At 36.7% G+C, this 18,295-nt stretch overlaps 1 protein-coding gene across 1 annotated transcript in view; it reads right to left on the bottom strand.

The window, feature by feature from the left end:
- SPATA16 (spermatogenesis associated 16) overlaps nucleotides 1-18,295 on the bottom strand; it is a 254,511-nt gene that overhangs the window by 34,511 nt on the left and 201,705 nt on the right. The window contains exons 7-8 of the mRNA XM_003894819.5: nucleotides 1,493-1,639; nucleotides 353-462 (exon numbers count right to left, since the gene is read on the bottom strand). Of these exons, the coding sequence (XP_003894868.4) occupies nucleotides 353-462; nucleotides 1,493-1,639 (257 nt within the window). The remainder of the gene's footprint in view (nucleotides 1-352; nucleotides 463-1,492; nucleotides 1,640-18,295) is intronic.

The following is an 18,295-nucleotide window of genomic DNA, read 5'->3' as shown; positions in this document are numbered from 1 at the left end:
AATAAGTGAAATAGAGAAAACATTGTGCTTGCTAAAATTTTCGTATTGATTTGAAATGACAAATTCACTGCAATGTTGAATTAGATATCAGGAAGGCATAAAGAAAAGGTTCTTTAAAGAGACACTACTCTAATAAGTGCTTGAAATTGCAAAGTGTAGCATTATACTATGTTTTAGAAGAAAAGAAATAAAATCATTAGCTAAAATTTGCTTGTTTTTGCAAATGAGAGTTACTATGAACGTTTTCAAAATCCCCTAACACTTGCACTGTTTGCCATGTAAGCCTTATATATACTTCTAGAATTCTCTAATATTTGTACATTGGACAAATATAAAAGACTCATATACCTACATTCAATTGAGTGCTTCTAATAAAATCCAATATTGGCAAGATTCGCTTCCCCATTGTCTCCATTTGTCTCACTGTATCTTCTCTGGTCAGACCGAAAGGTGTTTTATGCTCTAAAAATTGTAACAATAAACTTTTACGCTATTTTCTCCAGACTTCCATTTCAAAATGTTTTCTTTAGCAAGCTATAAACGGATATCTCAATATTAATAGATACGAAATCTTTAGTATAGAAACTAGTCCCATCCCTAGACCATATGTATAACAAAGAAAGATCTATGGGGAGAAAGGCAGAGGAGACACTGCCCTTTAGAAACTATCATTTATCTCTTTTGTTGTGTTTCTTGATTGAGAGATCTAAGAGACAGCCTATAATGATTCACCGATCTCTTCAGAGTCTGTTTTTCCTGAGTTGTGAAAAAATGCGTCATAAATGTGTCTGATTCTTGTCTTGTTCCTCCTAGGTATTATTCAAGTGTGCAGATCCATTGACTTTGAATGTAGCTCGAAGTTCAGATAAGCCTCAGAGGATACAGTGCCAGACAAAACACACATTCTTAATTATGTGGTTAGAGCTGCAGGAATAAATGGAACCTGGTCATGAATTCAGCCCATAAGTTTGAGATTTCAACTCCATGTGAATATTTTCTTGATTTTTGAAAGTTTCAACTCAGATTACTGAACACCATTTAACTGTGATACTCTCCAGGAGATCTAAACTCTTGGCTAATTACATAAGAAAACAGGGGAACCGACATTAATACAACAATAGATAATACAAGTAATTTAAGATTGTCATTGGCTATATTTTTGATTTCATATAGCAGTTTCATTGCATAATTTTCTTCTACCTCTGCTAATTGATAATGATGAAAACTAGTATTCTTTAAGTGCTGTATGATTAGTCGTTGATGATAGAGGTGGGTGGGGTAAGATGATTAGATGATTAGAGTCAGGGGGTGGGCATTCCAGGACTGTGTGTATTCTTGGGGGAAAGATTTCCTGGAACCAGAATTCCAAGTATTGTTAACTAACCCACAGAGAAGATTAGAAGGAGTTAATTTTAACTCAAACATTTTTTGGGGCCCCAAACTCATCACAGGTCCTACTACATGCTAGACCTTGTAGGTTCAGATGATTTACCTGTGAATATCGGCAGCTTCCTGCTTGATATTTTTTCCAAAAATTTTCCATCTTCTTTGTTTTTGAACCCAAGAGTCAAGAGATATTGTTGGGGAGGAAAAGATGACCAGTCAACTGTTTGAGGCAACATGTGGAGTGTCTGAAGATCTGAAATATAACAGAAAAAGAACTAAGAGGCTTTGTTATGGTTTTAATATGTTTAGGGTTTTCCCCCCCTCAGATTTCAGGAATTGTACATGGAAAAAATGATAACTATAAACATGAAAGGTATGAAGTAAAATTATATGTATCAAAAGGTCGAATAGATAACATGTCAAAATCATATTTCATTATACTTTTCTTAGTAATCTAAGCATACACAAAGCATAACAATAAAATATGGCTAGATCACATGGTCATCTTTCCTCATCTTCAGAATAACAGACATTCAGGACCAGCTCACATGCTTATTAGTTTTTAGCTGTGACTATTTACAAGAGACTTTGATTTTTCTTTTTCTCTCTCTTTTTTTTTTTTAGACAGAGTCTTGCTCTTGTCGCCCAGGCTGGAGTGTAATGGTGTGATTTTGGCTCACTGCAACCTCTACCTCCCAGGTTCAAGCGATTCTCCTGCTTCAGCCTCCTGAGTAGCTGGGATTACAGGTGCCCGCCACCACGCCCAGCTAATTTTTGTATCTTTAGTAGAGATGGGGTTCCACCATGTTGGCCAGGCTGGTCTCAAACTTCTGACCTCAGGTGATCTACCCACCTCAGTCTCCCAAAGTGCTGGGATTACAGGCGTGAGCCACTGAGGTCGGATGAGAATTTGATTTTTCTCTTTCTAGCTTAAGATATATTAAAAAAAAAAAAAAAAGAAAGAGAAAAATTACAAGTGAGAATTAAAATATAAAGCTAATTAATTTAGTTACCATCCTTCATATAGCCATAGGAAGAAACTTAAAATGATAAATGCACTGACTACTGTAATCAGACTTGGAAAAAATTCGTGTCATGAAAAAGGTTCTAAAACAGATTCAATTCTTAATGACCATAAGAGCTAATGTTTACTGAGTACTTATTTTCTATTCGCCCCTGTTCTAAGAGTTTTGTGTGCACTGTTCTTTCAATTCCACATAATAACTTCACAAGGTTGGTGCTGTTGTCCTCACTTTATGAATAAGAGGTTGAGGGACACACACGGGAAGTAACTTGCCCAAGAGCACAGCTCCAAAGTGGGCAAAGCCGGATTCACAACCAGGTAGTCTGACTCCAGACACCACAGGCACAGCCGCTGCACCCTTCTTCGAGATTGCTTTGCACTAGGTTACTTTGGGGTTAGGGATAAAGGCCCACCTTACAGATGATAAGACTGGTGCTTCAAGAGGATACAAACATGCCCAAGATCATGAATTTAGCAAACAGAGGGACCAGAATCGAAAGCCAAAGTACAAAGGCTAACCTCTTGGGGGCCTGGAGGCAAGATTCACTTAATTCATTTCCATTTTGAGTAACAAGGCTTTGGTTTATTAAAATAGATTTCTCAAATGAAGGATGGTGAACAGAGAGGTTTAATAAGCCCTCTTTGTTTAACACTACCAGAAAGGGGAAAAGGCAAAATCCCAAATATCATTGAATGATGGTTTAAAGGTAAAATTTTAATGTAGACTCAGAACTCAAATGGTAATGGTTCAAATATAGCCTTCACTATTTGTCTGTAATACTTCTTTTAAAAATAAGATAGTACACCACGAGTGTGTTTTTTAACACCATCCCCCTTTTTAAGCCACAGAACCTTTTATCCAAACTAAAATTTTCTGACAAGCCCAATATTAAAAGCCAACAAAAAGTAGGGACATTCTGTTTGAATCCTGGCACACTGATCACCCACCCTCACTACTGTACTCTGTTCTATACCCTACTCACAGACGCCACCTCGAGCTTCTCCACAGAACCTCCGTTTTTCAAAACACAGTTTGGAAAACACTGCAGTAAGTTATTTGTCACAGTTTGGTTAAGTAAACAGTGTGTGTCTGTCAAATTGAGAGTTAAAATATATGCTGATTATTGAAATAATTAAAATATCACACAATGCCTTTTAAACACAAACACAGAGCAAAAACATATTAATGAACCCAAGCAAGCGTTAGTTTTTCTTTGGTGACTTAGGATCAAGGTCACCCCTTAGTGTTAATGAAGGCTAATATTCATCTGGTGCTTCTTCTGTGCCACACACATTATCAGGGTTATCTTTTTCAATCATGGAGTGGGGAGCAGGGCATATTATCAGGCCCACCTCACAGATGATAAAGCTGGAGCTTCCAGAGATTACAAAGTTGCCCAAGATCACATACTGAGCATAAGGACCAGAATTGAAAATCAGGCAGCTGGATGCCAAAGTACAAAGGCTTACCACTCAGAACTATCCTTGTGATAGTCTGGGGTCATAGTTATAAAAAATCGATGGGAAACATTCTATAGGGAGGCCAGTAAATGCTCTCTGTCTAGAAAAGTATAGCAAATGCTCAAGAGTTCCCAAACTAACAGAGTGACTTTTAGGCATCTTAACATACAGATTGTAAGTATTAGATGCTGCTGCTGCTTCTTTTTTTTTTTTTTTTTTGAGATGGAGTCTTGCTCTGTCTACTCAGGCTGGAGTGCAGTGGCACTATCTCGGCTCACTGCAAACTCTGCCTCCCGGGTTCAAGCAATTCTCCTGCCTCAGCCTCCCGAGTAGCTGGGATTACAGGCACCCGCCACCACACCCAGCTAATTTTGTATCGGTGTGGTGGGGTGTGTATTGGTTTTGAGATGGGGTTTCTCCAAGTTGGTCAAGCTGGTCTTGAACTCCCGACCTCAGGTGATCCACCCACCTCAGCCTCCCAGTGTTGGGATTATAGGCGTGAGCCACTGTACCCAGCCTTAGATGCTTCTTTAGTTGGTGGTTGTGTTACAAAATGGCTCTTTTTAAAAGGATGGCTCATTTTTATAAACAAGGTAAAATGTGATTTCTGCTTTTCAATTTCAAAAGTGCAGGAAGTTTCTTTGCTTTTGAAATCTGCAGCTGATCATCACAGACACGCCTCTCTTTGCAAGCGAATACTATTTTGTTGAAATATTAGCAAGGGCACAGCTTACTAGTTTTACTGAAGTTTCCAATAACTGGATTGTATGAAAAGGCAGCTGAGTAACCTCCAGATTTGGCATTTTCTGGTGCCGCATTATTGCCAAAACCAGCCTGATGTTTGAGGACTCGCTTATGTAGATAGATAGCCTAAAGACTTTGAGTGGTTTACCTCTTCTTGTCCTTAAATATTTGATAGATAAAGAGGAGACCAATACTAATATTGGCAGTGATTGGACGGAATAGAAACTAATGTTAGTACTATACTATGGCTAATTTATTATAAAACATGCTTGCAAAAATGTAAATATTCTCTGTTCCTTCTGATCCTATATGCTTCATCCTGTGAGTATTTGACCCATTATTAACTTACAGTTGAAGTTTTAAAATGTAAGAGGCTCCTATATACATAAGGTTAAATTTAGAAAAAAAATGTTTTTCAAGTATCATTCTTTTACCATTTGTATGCAGGGTAAATTGCTGTTGTATGAACATTTAGCCTAACAGGTGGTCTATGACCCCAAATGACAACACACTTACCAGATGTTGAATCTCATGTAACATTAATTTGAGTGCTAATTGTTCTCAATTTTGTGCTTATAAACCTCTACCTATGTCCAAAAAGCTCTGTGCCTCTGATGGATATAACAGTTAACCAGATTATATTACCCTTCTGTAGGAAAGTAGAATTGATTAAAAAAATGTCTTCTTTGCTCCTGTCATGTCGAAAGAAACTTGGGAGAAACAGATCTTTTAATGTATTCCTTTACAATTTATCCCAATTGGAGATGAAATTTATATGACTATGACTGAATTTATTATTTAAAAAATCAGTTTGCGTGTGTGAACAGCTCCAAATTTTTACCATCAGCAAAGTGGATGCTTTAAAAAATAATATCAAAGATAGATTATGCAGATTAAATTTCTCACAGAAATATAATCCTTCAATTTCTTTTCCCCCCAGACGAAAGATGTCAAACTTTCACTGAAAGAGGTAAACAGTTTTCCCTTCTTCAGAAACATCTTATTGTACTACGGAAGGCTGAAATTGACCACCTTGCAAGTCCTCAAGCTATTCTGGCTTCTTGACTTTTTGGTATTATTGTCCCCTCCTTAAAAATCATCTTCCTGGAGTTCAGCAGTAGTCTCTCTCTCTCTCTTTCTCTCTCTGACACACTCACACACACACACAGACACATGTTCCCCTTTCTCCTCCTGCCTTCTCATTCAGTGCTCCTCACAGCTGTCCCCAGCTCACTGATATTGTCTTCATACATACACCCTTGGGAATATCGCTAGTCTTGTGTCTTTGGCTACTATTTTTAACCAAAAAATTGAACATCAAAGCTACAGTCGCAGCTGGAAATTTCCACCAAATTCCAACATGGCATTTCCAAATACCTACTGGGACATTGCTATTTGCTCATAACTCCAAAAGTTAGTTAAAATAGAGCAAATATGTTCTTCCAAAGTGATTTTCATAATCTCGACTTCTCTTTTCCTTTTTCTTTCACCAGCCTGTTATGAGGATAGCCATTACTCACCCAATTATTCTGCTTAAAAATTTGAAGCCATTGTTGACTTTTCTTTTCTCTTACTCCCCATTTAGTGAGTCTCTCAAAAACTAATTAAACCTGCACATTGCAATACATCCCATATCAGCCTGTTTCTTTGCATTATCATTGCTATTGTCTTGGTCAAATTTCTCATCACATAACATCTGTATTATTGAAGAGTTTCCCCACCAGTCTCACTGCTACTAGTGTTGTTTCATGCCAATACATCGCTACGTCACCACTCGATGAGTATTTTTGATACATCACCTGCCTTTTTCACTGTCACATCCTCCCTCAGGAACTCTGGGGACTTTTCCTTTCCTGGTATTCAAGGCTCTCACCAGTGTGCATCTACTTCACAATCTATCCATTATTCTTACATTTTCTCTAGTATCAACCTTTATAACCAGCTCTGCTGATTTCACTGCCTGTGCTTATCTGGCCTCTGAAATTTGCTTGTGATTTCACACTCAGAAACAACTACCTAGTCTCCTCATTTTTTCTTTATTCTATCTATCACTGTCCTTCCAGATATGTCTAAGTCCCATCTAGCTCATAAAGGGTTTCCTGAATATTACAGTATTTTCCAATCTTCTATTCAAACTCTTTTTTTTTTGAGATGGAGCTTCACTCTTATTGCCCAGGCTGGAGTGCAATGGCGCAATCTTGGCTTACTGCAGCCTTTACCTCCTCGGTTCAAGCGATTCTCCTGCCTCAGCCTCCTGAGTCACTGGGATTACAGGTGCCTGCCACCACACCCAGCTAATTTTTGTTATTTTTAGTAGAAACGGGGTTTCTCCATATTGGCCAGACTGGTCTCGAACTCCTGACCTCAAGTGATCGGTCCGCCTGGGCCTCCCAAAGTGCTGGGATTACAGGCGTGAGCCACCGCGCTTGGCCTCAAACTCTTAAAGAACATTTATATTCACTCCAGAGTGAATCTCCTGTTTCATGGGGGCATGTCTTAACAACCTGACAAATCTTAATCCCCTTGAAGATTCCAGCTTGTTTGTTTGTTTTAATTTCCGGTTTTTATTTTTGCAGACAGGGTCTTACTCTGTCACTTATGCTGGAGTGTAGTGATGCAATCATAGTTCACTGTAACCTTGAACTTCTGGGCTCAGGCAATCTTCCTACCTCAGCCTCTAGAGAAGCTGGGATTAAAGGTACATGCCCCTATGCCCAGTTAATATATTTTTGTTTAATTTTTAGTAGAGATGGGGTCTTGCTATGTCGTTCAAACTGGTCTTGAGCTCCTGGCCTCAAGCGATCCTCCTGCCTTGGCCTCCCAAATCACTGTGATTACAGGTGTGAGCCATGGTGCCTGGCCACATCTTTAAATTATCTTCACGCCTCAAGCAACTAGCAGATGCTCAATCAACATTTGAATTTAAACACACATGTGAATTGAAAACACACATTCCCAAATCTTGAATTTTTAATGGTCCAAATGGGAATAGAACTGCAAAAAATCAAAACTAATAAAATATCTAGAGCTTCTGAGATATGATTTATTTTCTGATACTAAACTTAGAAAAAAAAAATCACGTTGTCTTTGTTCTTCATTTTGCCTAAAATGGGTTCTGTTCACCTTATGAAGGGTGAGTGAAGTGAAATAATTTGTACTGGGTGACTCAGTAGAGTAGATGCTGAAATGAACAGAGCAGCTTTGCTTGGATGGAAAAATTAGTTTCATAGTTGGCTTGCTGCAGCTTTTTCTTTGGGAAATATGAACTCAGTCACAAAAGACTGGATTAATGGGGAGAGTTTGGCTTAATGCAACCATTGGCAGCGCCAGAAAAACATCTGCAAAAATGTAAAATATAGACTGTAGATGAACAGACTCATCTATATGTGTGAGGGATAGCTGTATTTGTTATGTAGTTAAATATCCATAAAATACATTTTAAGCTCTATGGAAGTAAAGCACTAAGCATAGACACCATTGTTGTCTATATTTTCTCTTGGACACCTCATCCTAACCACAGCCAACAGATCATGAAGGAACATTGCAAAGCAGTTTCTTAAAAAGAAAAATCATAGAGATTTAAAAACTCTTTTAGAAAGATGCAGATTTGTTGGGTTCTATCATTACTTTTCTAGAAGTTTCATTTTATCCTCTATTTTCTGGTGTCTGTGTAATTTCCCTGCCCTTTGTCCATAACAAAATGTTCTAACATTTAGGTTAAAGCAAAATCTCATTTTTGAAGGCCCCAATTGTTTAGTGTGAGATAGGACCATGTAAGTTTTATGAGACTCTTTTTTAACTGATCAGTTTCAGACTTTTGTTTCTATAGTACCTTCATAATGCCAACACTTGGTCATTACTTCTTTCTCAATCATGTTCTGAGTTTTATTTTGTACTCTTTTTAGTGCTAATACTTCTATCTTGGAAGTTATCCACAAATTCCCATCAGTAAGAAAATAGCAAAAGGTGGCAACTTTGAAGCAAAGTTATTATTATTGCCCCCCATAAATAATAAAATGGTTTCTACTTTTAGAAACAGATAGTATATTTTGAGTTTTGTATTTGATGTCTGAGAAAGTCATATGTATACTATATAGATAATAAATTGTACAATAAATTATATTTCCCTTTGACCTTCATTGTAATTTCAGAGTTATAGACAGAAATAGAAAAAGCTGGTTTTCATTCCCACGATTCCTAATTTTCACTTCAGGTTGCTGGTCTACTTCTCCAAGATCAATTTTTGTATATTTAAGTTTTCTCTTGCAACACACACAGAAACTTAGAAAGACACATAATCCTGCAGGAATTTTACACACAGTTCATTTCTCTTTCATTTGAAATTCTTATTGATTCCAAAGTTTTATGTTTAATGAACTGTACTGGATCTTTATTCTGGGCTTTATTACACTGAAGCTCCTTGATCCTACTTTTATCAAAGTAGACTAGAGACAATACAAACATTAAAGTATGGCTGTTCCTCCTCAATATTTATTAGACTCACTATCATTGAAATAATACAATGTTGCTATAATTCCAATAAACTGATGTCTTGTTGCACTGTCTGAGAGTTGGAATGATCACTGGTTAATTGGCTATCTCTCCTCCTCCCCTTATTATTCCTTGGTTAATTCTCTCACTCACCTCCTACTCTAAAAGTGAGACCCAAGTGACAAAGTCAATAAATCCATGCCATTTCCCTCGGTCCCAGTGATTGGTTCAATCATAAGCATATTACGCAGTTTGGGCCAAAGGAAAAGAGTGGGCTTCTGGAATTGTGTGGAAGGGGCACTCCTGTTCCTTGGTACAGGGAGATTTGAGATCTGTAATGACATTTGAGAATGTTGCTATTTTATTCAAGAACCCAGCACTTGAGGGCATGGTAGAATTAGTGGAACACCGGGTAGAATTTGAGAATAAATTCTCAAGTTGACTGTGGAAACTGAGTGCTGAGAGACAGTAAGTGAGCTATTGGTTGGATCAAGCTGTGCTTAAAAGCAGTCCCACCTGTGGATCTTTATGTTATGTAAGTCAATGTGTTCCAATGTGTTCTGCCCCTTTAAAACTGACTTCAGTAAGTCAGTTTGAGCTGTAATTCCTACCACTTGAAACAAAAGATTCCTCATACAGGAGTTTAGCTAGTAGTTCAATATATCTTACACATAATGTAGGATCCTTACTATAGTTGAGATGTAAGACAGAGATGAAACTGTCATGTTGAATTTCTAGGAAGAAAGTTTTTCTTATTTAAGAAAAATAACAGTTGGGGGATTTGGAATTATTACTTTTTACAGCTAGCACAAATGTAGCAATATTGAATACATTCTGGTGATGCCATTATTACAACATTATTATAATATTATCACTGGTAACTAAACTTACATTTATAAATATAATAAAAATAATAAATGTTTAACATAATCTTTCTTGACCTAAATTATAATTACTATTTTCCCACTTTGGGTTAAATTCTACATCTCACAGAAAATGATTCTTTGGTAGTTAATTTAAAAATTGTACAATAAAAGTCATGTGATCTCAAAGCCTTAATTTTCCTTTCTATCCGGACTGGTAACCTATTCACTTGTTTGTTTGTTTATATTTCCCTTTGTTCTGGAAGTGTAATGACTTGCCTTACATAAATTAATATGAGATAAGAAAAAGTGAAAAGTAGCATGTTTGAAGAAAATAGATCAAAAGAAAAATTAAAAATAGATGATGAAGCCATAAGTAAGATTAATACACAAAATATATTTTATGAAATCCTGTATATTTGCTAAAAGAGGATCAAATATGTCATTCACAATGTTCTTAATTAAAAAACTTCTATAATCACAGAAAAGCACAGTGATTTCCTTTCCTGAGAACAGAGACTTTCTTTTTTGCTTTTTGTTGAAATTGGTTTATAAGTACTACAACTTTTCATGTAATAATCTGTATTATTAATGATAACTTAAAAACAAAGAATTATCATGTACAAAATTATTACTCATGAATTATCATGATTCATAAGCAAATAATCTTATCAGAAATTTCCTGCAGTTAACATATATACCAATTTTGAAAGCAAGGCTTTGATTTAGAACTTGAGATGAGATGCTGCTTTATATTTGGAAATCTAAAAGAACAGACACCTTGATATATAGATATTAGATATTGCTATGCACTCTTCACTATTAGTAGTTAGTTTGGTTGTGATGAAACAACTTTTAATCTGTTTTATTCCTGTTAACCTCAGTAACAAAATAACTGTTTTTGACCACTATTATTATTATCTATAGCTTTGGAACTTTAGGACAAAGTAATAAGACCTGAAATAAAAATGAGAGATATAAATATTGGAAGTAAAGAGATCACTGTATTGTTACTTAATAATAGATGGTTGTAGAAAATCCAAGAGGATAAACTGAAAATCAGTTAGTATAGACAAGAGTTCACTAAGGTGTCAAAAAAGAAAATATATAAAAATAAACATGTAGGATTTAAAGCTTGACATGGTGGTACATGTTTATAGTCCTACCTACTTAGAAGGCTGAGGTGTGAGGATTGCTTGAGGCCAGGAGTTCAATGATGTAATGTGCTATGAGCATACCTGCGAATAGCCATTCAAAAATAGCCATTGTTTGAGACCCCATCTCAAACAAACAAGCAAACAAGAAACCATGTAAGATGAAAAAACCCAAAATATGTAGATATAATAAAATATGCAGTATATTGAAAACAATGGTTTGATCCATAATAGCAAAAAAAAATTAGAAATAAGCTTAGCAAGATATATAATTTTGATAATTTGATTATCTAATTTACTTGACAAATATTTTTAGGCTCTTCTTGCAAGAATCTATAAATATATGTCAGACATTAGAATGAAAAGGTAAGATAATAGAGGGCATGGTGTTGTTTACTATTTGGTGCCTATAGTAAACAAGTAAACAGTCAATTATAATACAGCACAGTACATTATTAAATTAGGGTGAGATCGGGGTATGAGTAAAATGATAGAGATAAAAATTTTAATGATTGACAAAAGGAGAATAAACTTGTTTGAATTGTTTGGGGCCTAGACTAGAAATTTTTTTCCTCTGGGAATTTTAACTATAAGCATGTGGGTTAAGGTTTGAGTTTATGCTACCTGGGTAGTTTAGGAACTCTCATGTCTAGGAACAAACTGCTCTGATTGGTAACATTCTATGATATAGAAAAAGCGAAAGAAAATCCTCTGGGGAAGGATGCAAAATTACTGTAGACTGCACAGGATTCTCACAGATCAAGCCCCACTGAATTATGGCTTATACCTTACACACAAGAGTGGAAAAACACTCAAAGATACAATTTTCAATGAGTGGGAGGTGGTGTGGTATCATAGAAAGATGCTTGGTCTTTCTTCCTAGTTTCTGCAAAGCTCCTAAGACCTTTAGAATTACCTGAATGATAAGGATGATTGGAGTGTCTTTTGTTCTAATGTGGCAGCATTTGGAAGGCCTATAACAGCTTCCAAATGGGGCCGGTCACTAGAAAAACCAACCAACCTCCAAGGGAGGAAATAGAGACTAAAGACTGAGTTAATCACTAATAGTCAATTATTTAATCAATCATGCCTACATGATGAAATCTCAATAAAAACTTCTGAACAGCAGGGCTTGGAGAACTTCTGGGTTGGTGAACACATTGAAGTTCTAGCAGGGTAATATTCCCAGAGAAGGTATGAAAGCTCTGTGCGTCCTCTCTCCTCTGTCATACATTTCTCTATACATGCTTCTCTCTCATTTGGCTGTTTCTAAGTTGTATCCCTTACTTGCTATTATTTCATTGACTGTTTTTGTTGCTATTATGGTATCTTGTTGCTACTATGTTGCTAAATGGTAAATCCTGAGTTTTGTGAGTTGGTCTAACAAACTGTCAAAGCTGAGATGGGGATTATGAGAACCCTTGATTTATGGTTGCTTGGTCAGAAGCATAGGAGGCCTGGGACTTTATTTATTTATTTACTTATTTATTTATTTTTTGAGACACAGTCTTGCTCTGTTGCCCAGGCTGGAGTGCAATGGCATGATCTCGGCTCACTGCAACCTCCACCTTCTGGGTTCAAGCCATTCTCCTGCCTGAGCCTCCCAGGCAGCTGGGACTACAGACATGCATCACTACGGCCAGCTATTTTTTTTTTTTTTTGTATTTTTAGTAGAGATGCAATTTCACCATGCTGGCCAGGGTGGTCTGAAACTTCTGACCTCAAGTGATCTGCCTGCCTTGGCCTCCCAAAGTGCTGGGATTATTATAACTGGTATATAAAGTGGAGGGCAGTACTATGGGACTGAGCCTTTAACCTGCAGGGTTTCCAGGTAGTTAGTGTCAGAATTGAATTGCAATATTGAACACCTAGTTAGTGTCACAAAGCTAGAGAAATAGTGATGTGGAAAACCCTACACATTTGACATCAGAATATTGTGGGAAAAAAAATCACTTCAAAATTGGTGTCAGAAGTGGAATTTTCTAGAATGGCCCTGACTCACAGAAGCATGTGGTTTGGGAAGAGAAGGATGAAACGGTGAGGGAGGAGGAACTTTTGATTTGTTATCCATAGTATGGAGCAGCAGCTGTGCTTCAGTTAGTTACTAAACGTAAAAGTTACCAATGGAATTTAGAGGTGAATCTGATTCCCAGCCTTTTGGTTTGCTGAATACACAGGGTAATGCAAACTAACAGAACAAATAAAGTGTACAATCCATTGGCTATTATTATCTGTAAGAGCTAAAATGAAAGAAATTAAAAGTGACTGCTGGGTTAAAATTTAATGCTGAACCAAGCACAGATTTCAGTTGAGCTGAACTTCAGCCACTAGCCCCCGAAGTCTCTCAGGGGGAGAAATTATACAGGAATAACTGAGCATACCTCTAAGATCTCTGATTACTAAGAAGGTGGTCCACATGAGGAGAGGCCAAAACCAAGAAACTACTGAAACCAGGGGATAGAGTGTAAATATATATACCTGGGGGTATATTTTATTTTGTAGATCAGTGTCATCAGCTGCCTTTACTAAAATGCATTGTAAGAATGACTAACTTTAAAAAAAAAGTAACTTTTTAAATTTTGTAGAGTAGGAAGGCATGTTTGGGTGGATATAGGATCCACTGCTCACTGTGGAACCACTGCAGATGGGTATATTCCTGAAAGAACAGCCAGCCTGGTGGACTAAATAAAAGTGACTGTAAGATCTGTTTATCCTGAGAAGGGGGACTGTCCAACTCCCCCTATAAATGACAATTGGGATATCCCAGATGAAGCAGCTGATATGTTTCATATGCAAGCCATGTAAGATTGTCTTCATAATAATCAGGAGATTTATCCACTAAATATGCTCATTACCCAGGTCATGGTAAATTGGTGCCCATGTAACTTAACTGTTGCAAAATGGAGCAACAGTTCTTAACAAAATTTGCTTTCTCAGCTTCCCTTCACGGGTCTTACAGATGCTGTAAAAACATTAGATCATTTAATAACAGAATGAGGAGAGGTAGAAGGGAGAGGCAAAGGACTTGTCCCAATGATTTAGAAATTGTTAAATGGTTATTAAGAAATGGGGGGTGAATAAAGCAAACATTGATAGGAGGAAACAATAGGGAAGAAGGAGAGAGTCAAAGGACTCACCTCTGCAGGTGGAAATCTTTAAATGGTTATTAAGAAATGGGATACATAGATGAACATTGATGAGGATGAAACAAAAATCTTAATACAGCACTATATAAGGTTGGGTGGACCAAAGGGATCCTCTGCCAGTCTCTCAATAATAAAGGGCCCCAAACAAGTTCTAATTACCCCAATTTTAAGACAGAGCAGAGACCCCCTCTTTGGAGTCTGTGGGCCGCCTTAAGTATGAAAATGAGAAAAATATCTTGAGTTTCTTTAAAAAAAGTTTCAGGCAAATAGCTAGCCCTGAAAAGTACATAAATAACTTGATAAGCAAAAATATAATAGCTTAAAACAATAATCAAAAACGTTAGAATCACAGAACGTTTGGTTCTCCTATAAAACTTAAAAATAACATCTTAATCTATGTCTCTGAGTTGTTTTTCAGAAATCCAGATTCCCCCCCTCCGCTGCCCCTAACCAAATGGATCCACTGGCATATAAACCTCAGATAAGGGAGAACTGAGGACTAAACTGTAACCATGATTCTTGGTTCTAAATTTCCTCTTGAGGGGCCTGGAGGAAGTCACACCCACATGCCAGAGCTAACATTATTTTCTGCAGATCTCAAATTTTAAAAGAAAGCTTCTATTTGTTAACCAATTACAAATGAAAAAATCTTTAAATCCACTTATGACCTGGAAGCCCCTGCTTCAAGAAATCCTGCCCTTTAAGGCCAAAAGCAATGCATACTCTCCATGCATTATGATTTTGCTTATAACTTCTGCCTTTCTAAATTTACCCTTGCTTTTAAAAAAAAACCTGTTGCCTCTAATACATTGGGGAGTTTGGAACTTAAGTGTTAACTGCCTGATCCTTCTTGCTTGGTGCCCTGCAAATAAAGCCTTTCTTTCTTCTACTATAAACCTTGATGTAAATATCTGGTCATGATGCACCAAGCAAGTGAACCCCAGTTTGGTTCATAAAAGTGTGGGGATTTTAAAAAGCTGGAAGGCAAATATTACAATGAGAAACCTGGTCTGTAGTCATTTGGGGCAATAGACAGGCAGACTAATCAAAATAATTATTGACAGAAGGGCCAGAGTCTCTTAGCTTGACCCCCAGCTGCAAACCCAAAATCTTATGCAAATGAATAGGTAAAATGGTGAAGAAAAGGTTATGGAATTTTTTGACACAGAAGCATCATGCACTATGGTGCGTGCACATCATGCACAAAATTTGTTGGTAAAGCCCTAACACAAATTACAATTAGACTGAAAGAATATAGAAATGCAAGGGCTAAGAGTAATGTCCTTTTAAAATAATATTTGGTCTTTGTCCCCACTTCCTGACACAGCTTCTAAAATGACTGAAATTTCCTGAGTGATAGGGGCATCTTTTGTTATTCGTAACAAGCCCCTTTCAACCCTATCTGAGTATATGCTAATGAGGTGACCCTTGCTGCGCCCTTGGATAGCTTCAGGATGAGGGCAGTTTGGCAAAGAAATCAACCATGTGATTAGAGGCTTGGAATGTTCAGTTTCATGCCTCCCCCACCTCTGGAGAGAGGAGAGATGCTGGAGACTGAGTTAATCACCAATGACCAATAATTTAAACAAGGATGCCTGTATAATGAAGACTCCATAAAAACCCATAAAAGTTGGGGTTTGGAGACCTTCCAGGTTGGTGAACACATCATGGTACAGGAAGAATGGCACACCAAAGAGGACCTAGAGGCTCTACATCTCTCACCCCCACGATCTTGCCCTGCGCATCTCTTCCATTTGGCTGTTCGTGAGTGGTATCTCTTATAATAAACCAATACAAGCAAGCAAAGTATTTTCCTGAGCTCAGCAAACAAATTATTGAACATGAGGAGGGGGTTGTGAAAACTCCTGATTTGTAGCTGGTTGATCAGAAGTACTGCAACTGGTATCTGAAATGGGCACAGTTTTGTCATACTGAAGCCTTCAACTTGTGGGACCTGATACTAACTCTATGTGGATAGTTATCAGAATTGAATTGAATCTTCAGACATCCAGTTGGTGTTGCAGAATGGGAGAATTGGTTGGTTTTTGAGAAATACCCCAGAGATGGCAAAACAACAAATAGCAGAATTAGCATTCTGAGATCTTGAGAAATAGCACTATTAGATACAAAATATAAAATGTATTTAAAGTACTAAATATAATAAAAATCACAAGACTAAAACTAGATTTTTAAAAGTTGTTTTGAAAAAGATTTTAAACACATGGACACATAGAAGGGAAAAACACACACTGGGGCCCCATCAGACAAGTTTATCTATATAACAAACTTGCACATGTACCTCTGAACTTAAAATAAATGTTAAATTTAACAAAAGGGTTGGGCACAGTGGCTTATGCCTATAATCCTAGCACTTGGGAGGCTGAGGCAGGTGGATTGTCTGAGCTCAGGACAGAGCAGCCTGGGCAACATGGTGAAACCCTGTCTCTACTAAAATACAAAAAATTAGCCAGGTGTGGTGGTGCACACCTGTAATCCCAGCTACTTGGAAGGCTGAGGTAGGAGAATTGCTTGAACCCAGGAGGCAGAGGTTGCAGTGAGTTCATGCCACAGCACTCCAGCCTGGGTGACAGAGAGAGACTCCGTCTCAAAAGATAAAAACAAAAATAAAAAATTAATAAGCAAATTACATAAAAAAAGAAGACTTCAAGAGAACTTCTAGGAGTGGAAAAACAATTATTGGAATGAAAATCTTGAATCTACTAAGGAGTGATCTAGACAGAGCTAAAGGAAGTCATGAGAATGCAGATCTGAGAACATTTCAAAATGAAGCAGAGACAAGGACATGGAGAATTTAATAAGCAGCCTTGATGATCTGGAGGATAGAATAAATAAAAGTAACAAATGTCCAGTTAAAGTTCTTAAATGAGAGAATAGAGAGAATCAGGGACTAAAGTCTTGAAAAGGAAATGGATGACAGTTTTTCAGAATTTATGAAAGACTTGACCTCTTAGATTATGAACACAGTGACTAAGCAGGTTAAGAAAAAAACCAATTATACCTGGACACATCTGTAGTTAAACTGTAGAACTTCAAATGAAGACATGATCTTAAAAGCATCAGAGATAAAAGAAGATTATCTACAAAGGAATAAGATCTGACTTCCCAATAGCAATGACACAAGTCAGAAGACAGTGAAATAATATCTTCAAGGTACCAATATTTTAGATTAGAAATTTATAACCTGTTGAACTGTTATCTAAGAACTAGGGTGAATTAGAGACATTTTAGACAATCAGGAATGAAGGGAATATACTTCCAACAGACTCTCACTTTGGGGACTTCCAAAGGATGCACTTTAGAAAGAAGGAAATAAAATTCAGAAGAACTGAAATGTGAGAAAAATTTGGTAGACATGTGTATATAATAATTATAGATAAATGTTGACTATGTAAACACATTTATGACCATAATTAACTTAAGGATGGTGTCAGGGAAAATATCAGGTTGAAATAAATATATATTATGTATAATATTAGGGGGTGATTTTCATTAAAGTATTCTATGACCTTTATCTTCTTCAGTTGATAATCATTAAATTCCGATTTTGTTAAGATATCTGTGTTTACAATAACATGTAATGTTATTGTAAATAAAGAAAAAATGAATAAAAGAAATCTTGAAGCATATGAGAGAAGGCAGGTTAGGAGCAGGGAAAAAGTATGTGGACTAAAGCCTATAATATGGCAGAAATAAACCAAACATAACACAGAAATCAACAAAGATCTATTTAGTACTTACTATTTGTCAGGCACTATTTAAGCCAATGGTGAACAGACAGATTTCTGTGTCTCAGGAACTTATACTCTGGCAGAAAAACTCAATCAATCAACTCAGGAATTAGAATAAGCTTACTTATTCAAAGACAGAGATTGACTACATAATAATTAAATAAATAAAAAAGTCAGCTAATGTGTCATATTTAAGAGAATATTTTAACATGGAGCTATAAAATGTTGAAAGGAAAAGGATGTGTAAAAGAAATACTAGAAAAATACTAATCAGAAT

The sequence above is a fragment of the Papio anubis genome, chromosome 2 (genome assembly GCF_008728515.1).
Source record: "Papio anubis isolate 15944 chromosome 2, Panubis1.0, whole genome shotgun sequence".
NCBI classification, from domain to species: domain Eukaryota; kingdom Metazoa; phylum Chordata; class Mammalia; order Primates; family Cercopithecidae; genus Papio; species Papio anubis.
This window is presented reverse-complemented; position numbering and strand designations above follow the sequence as displayed.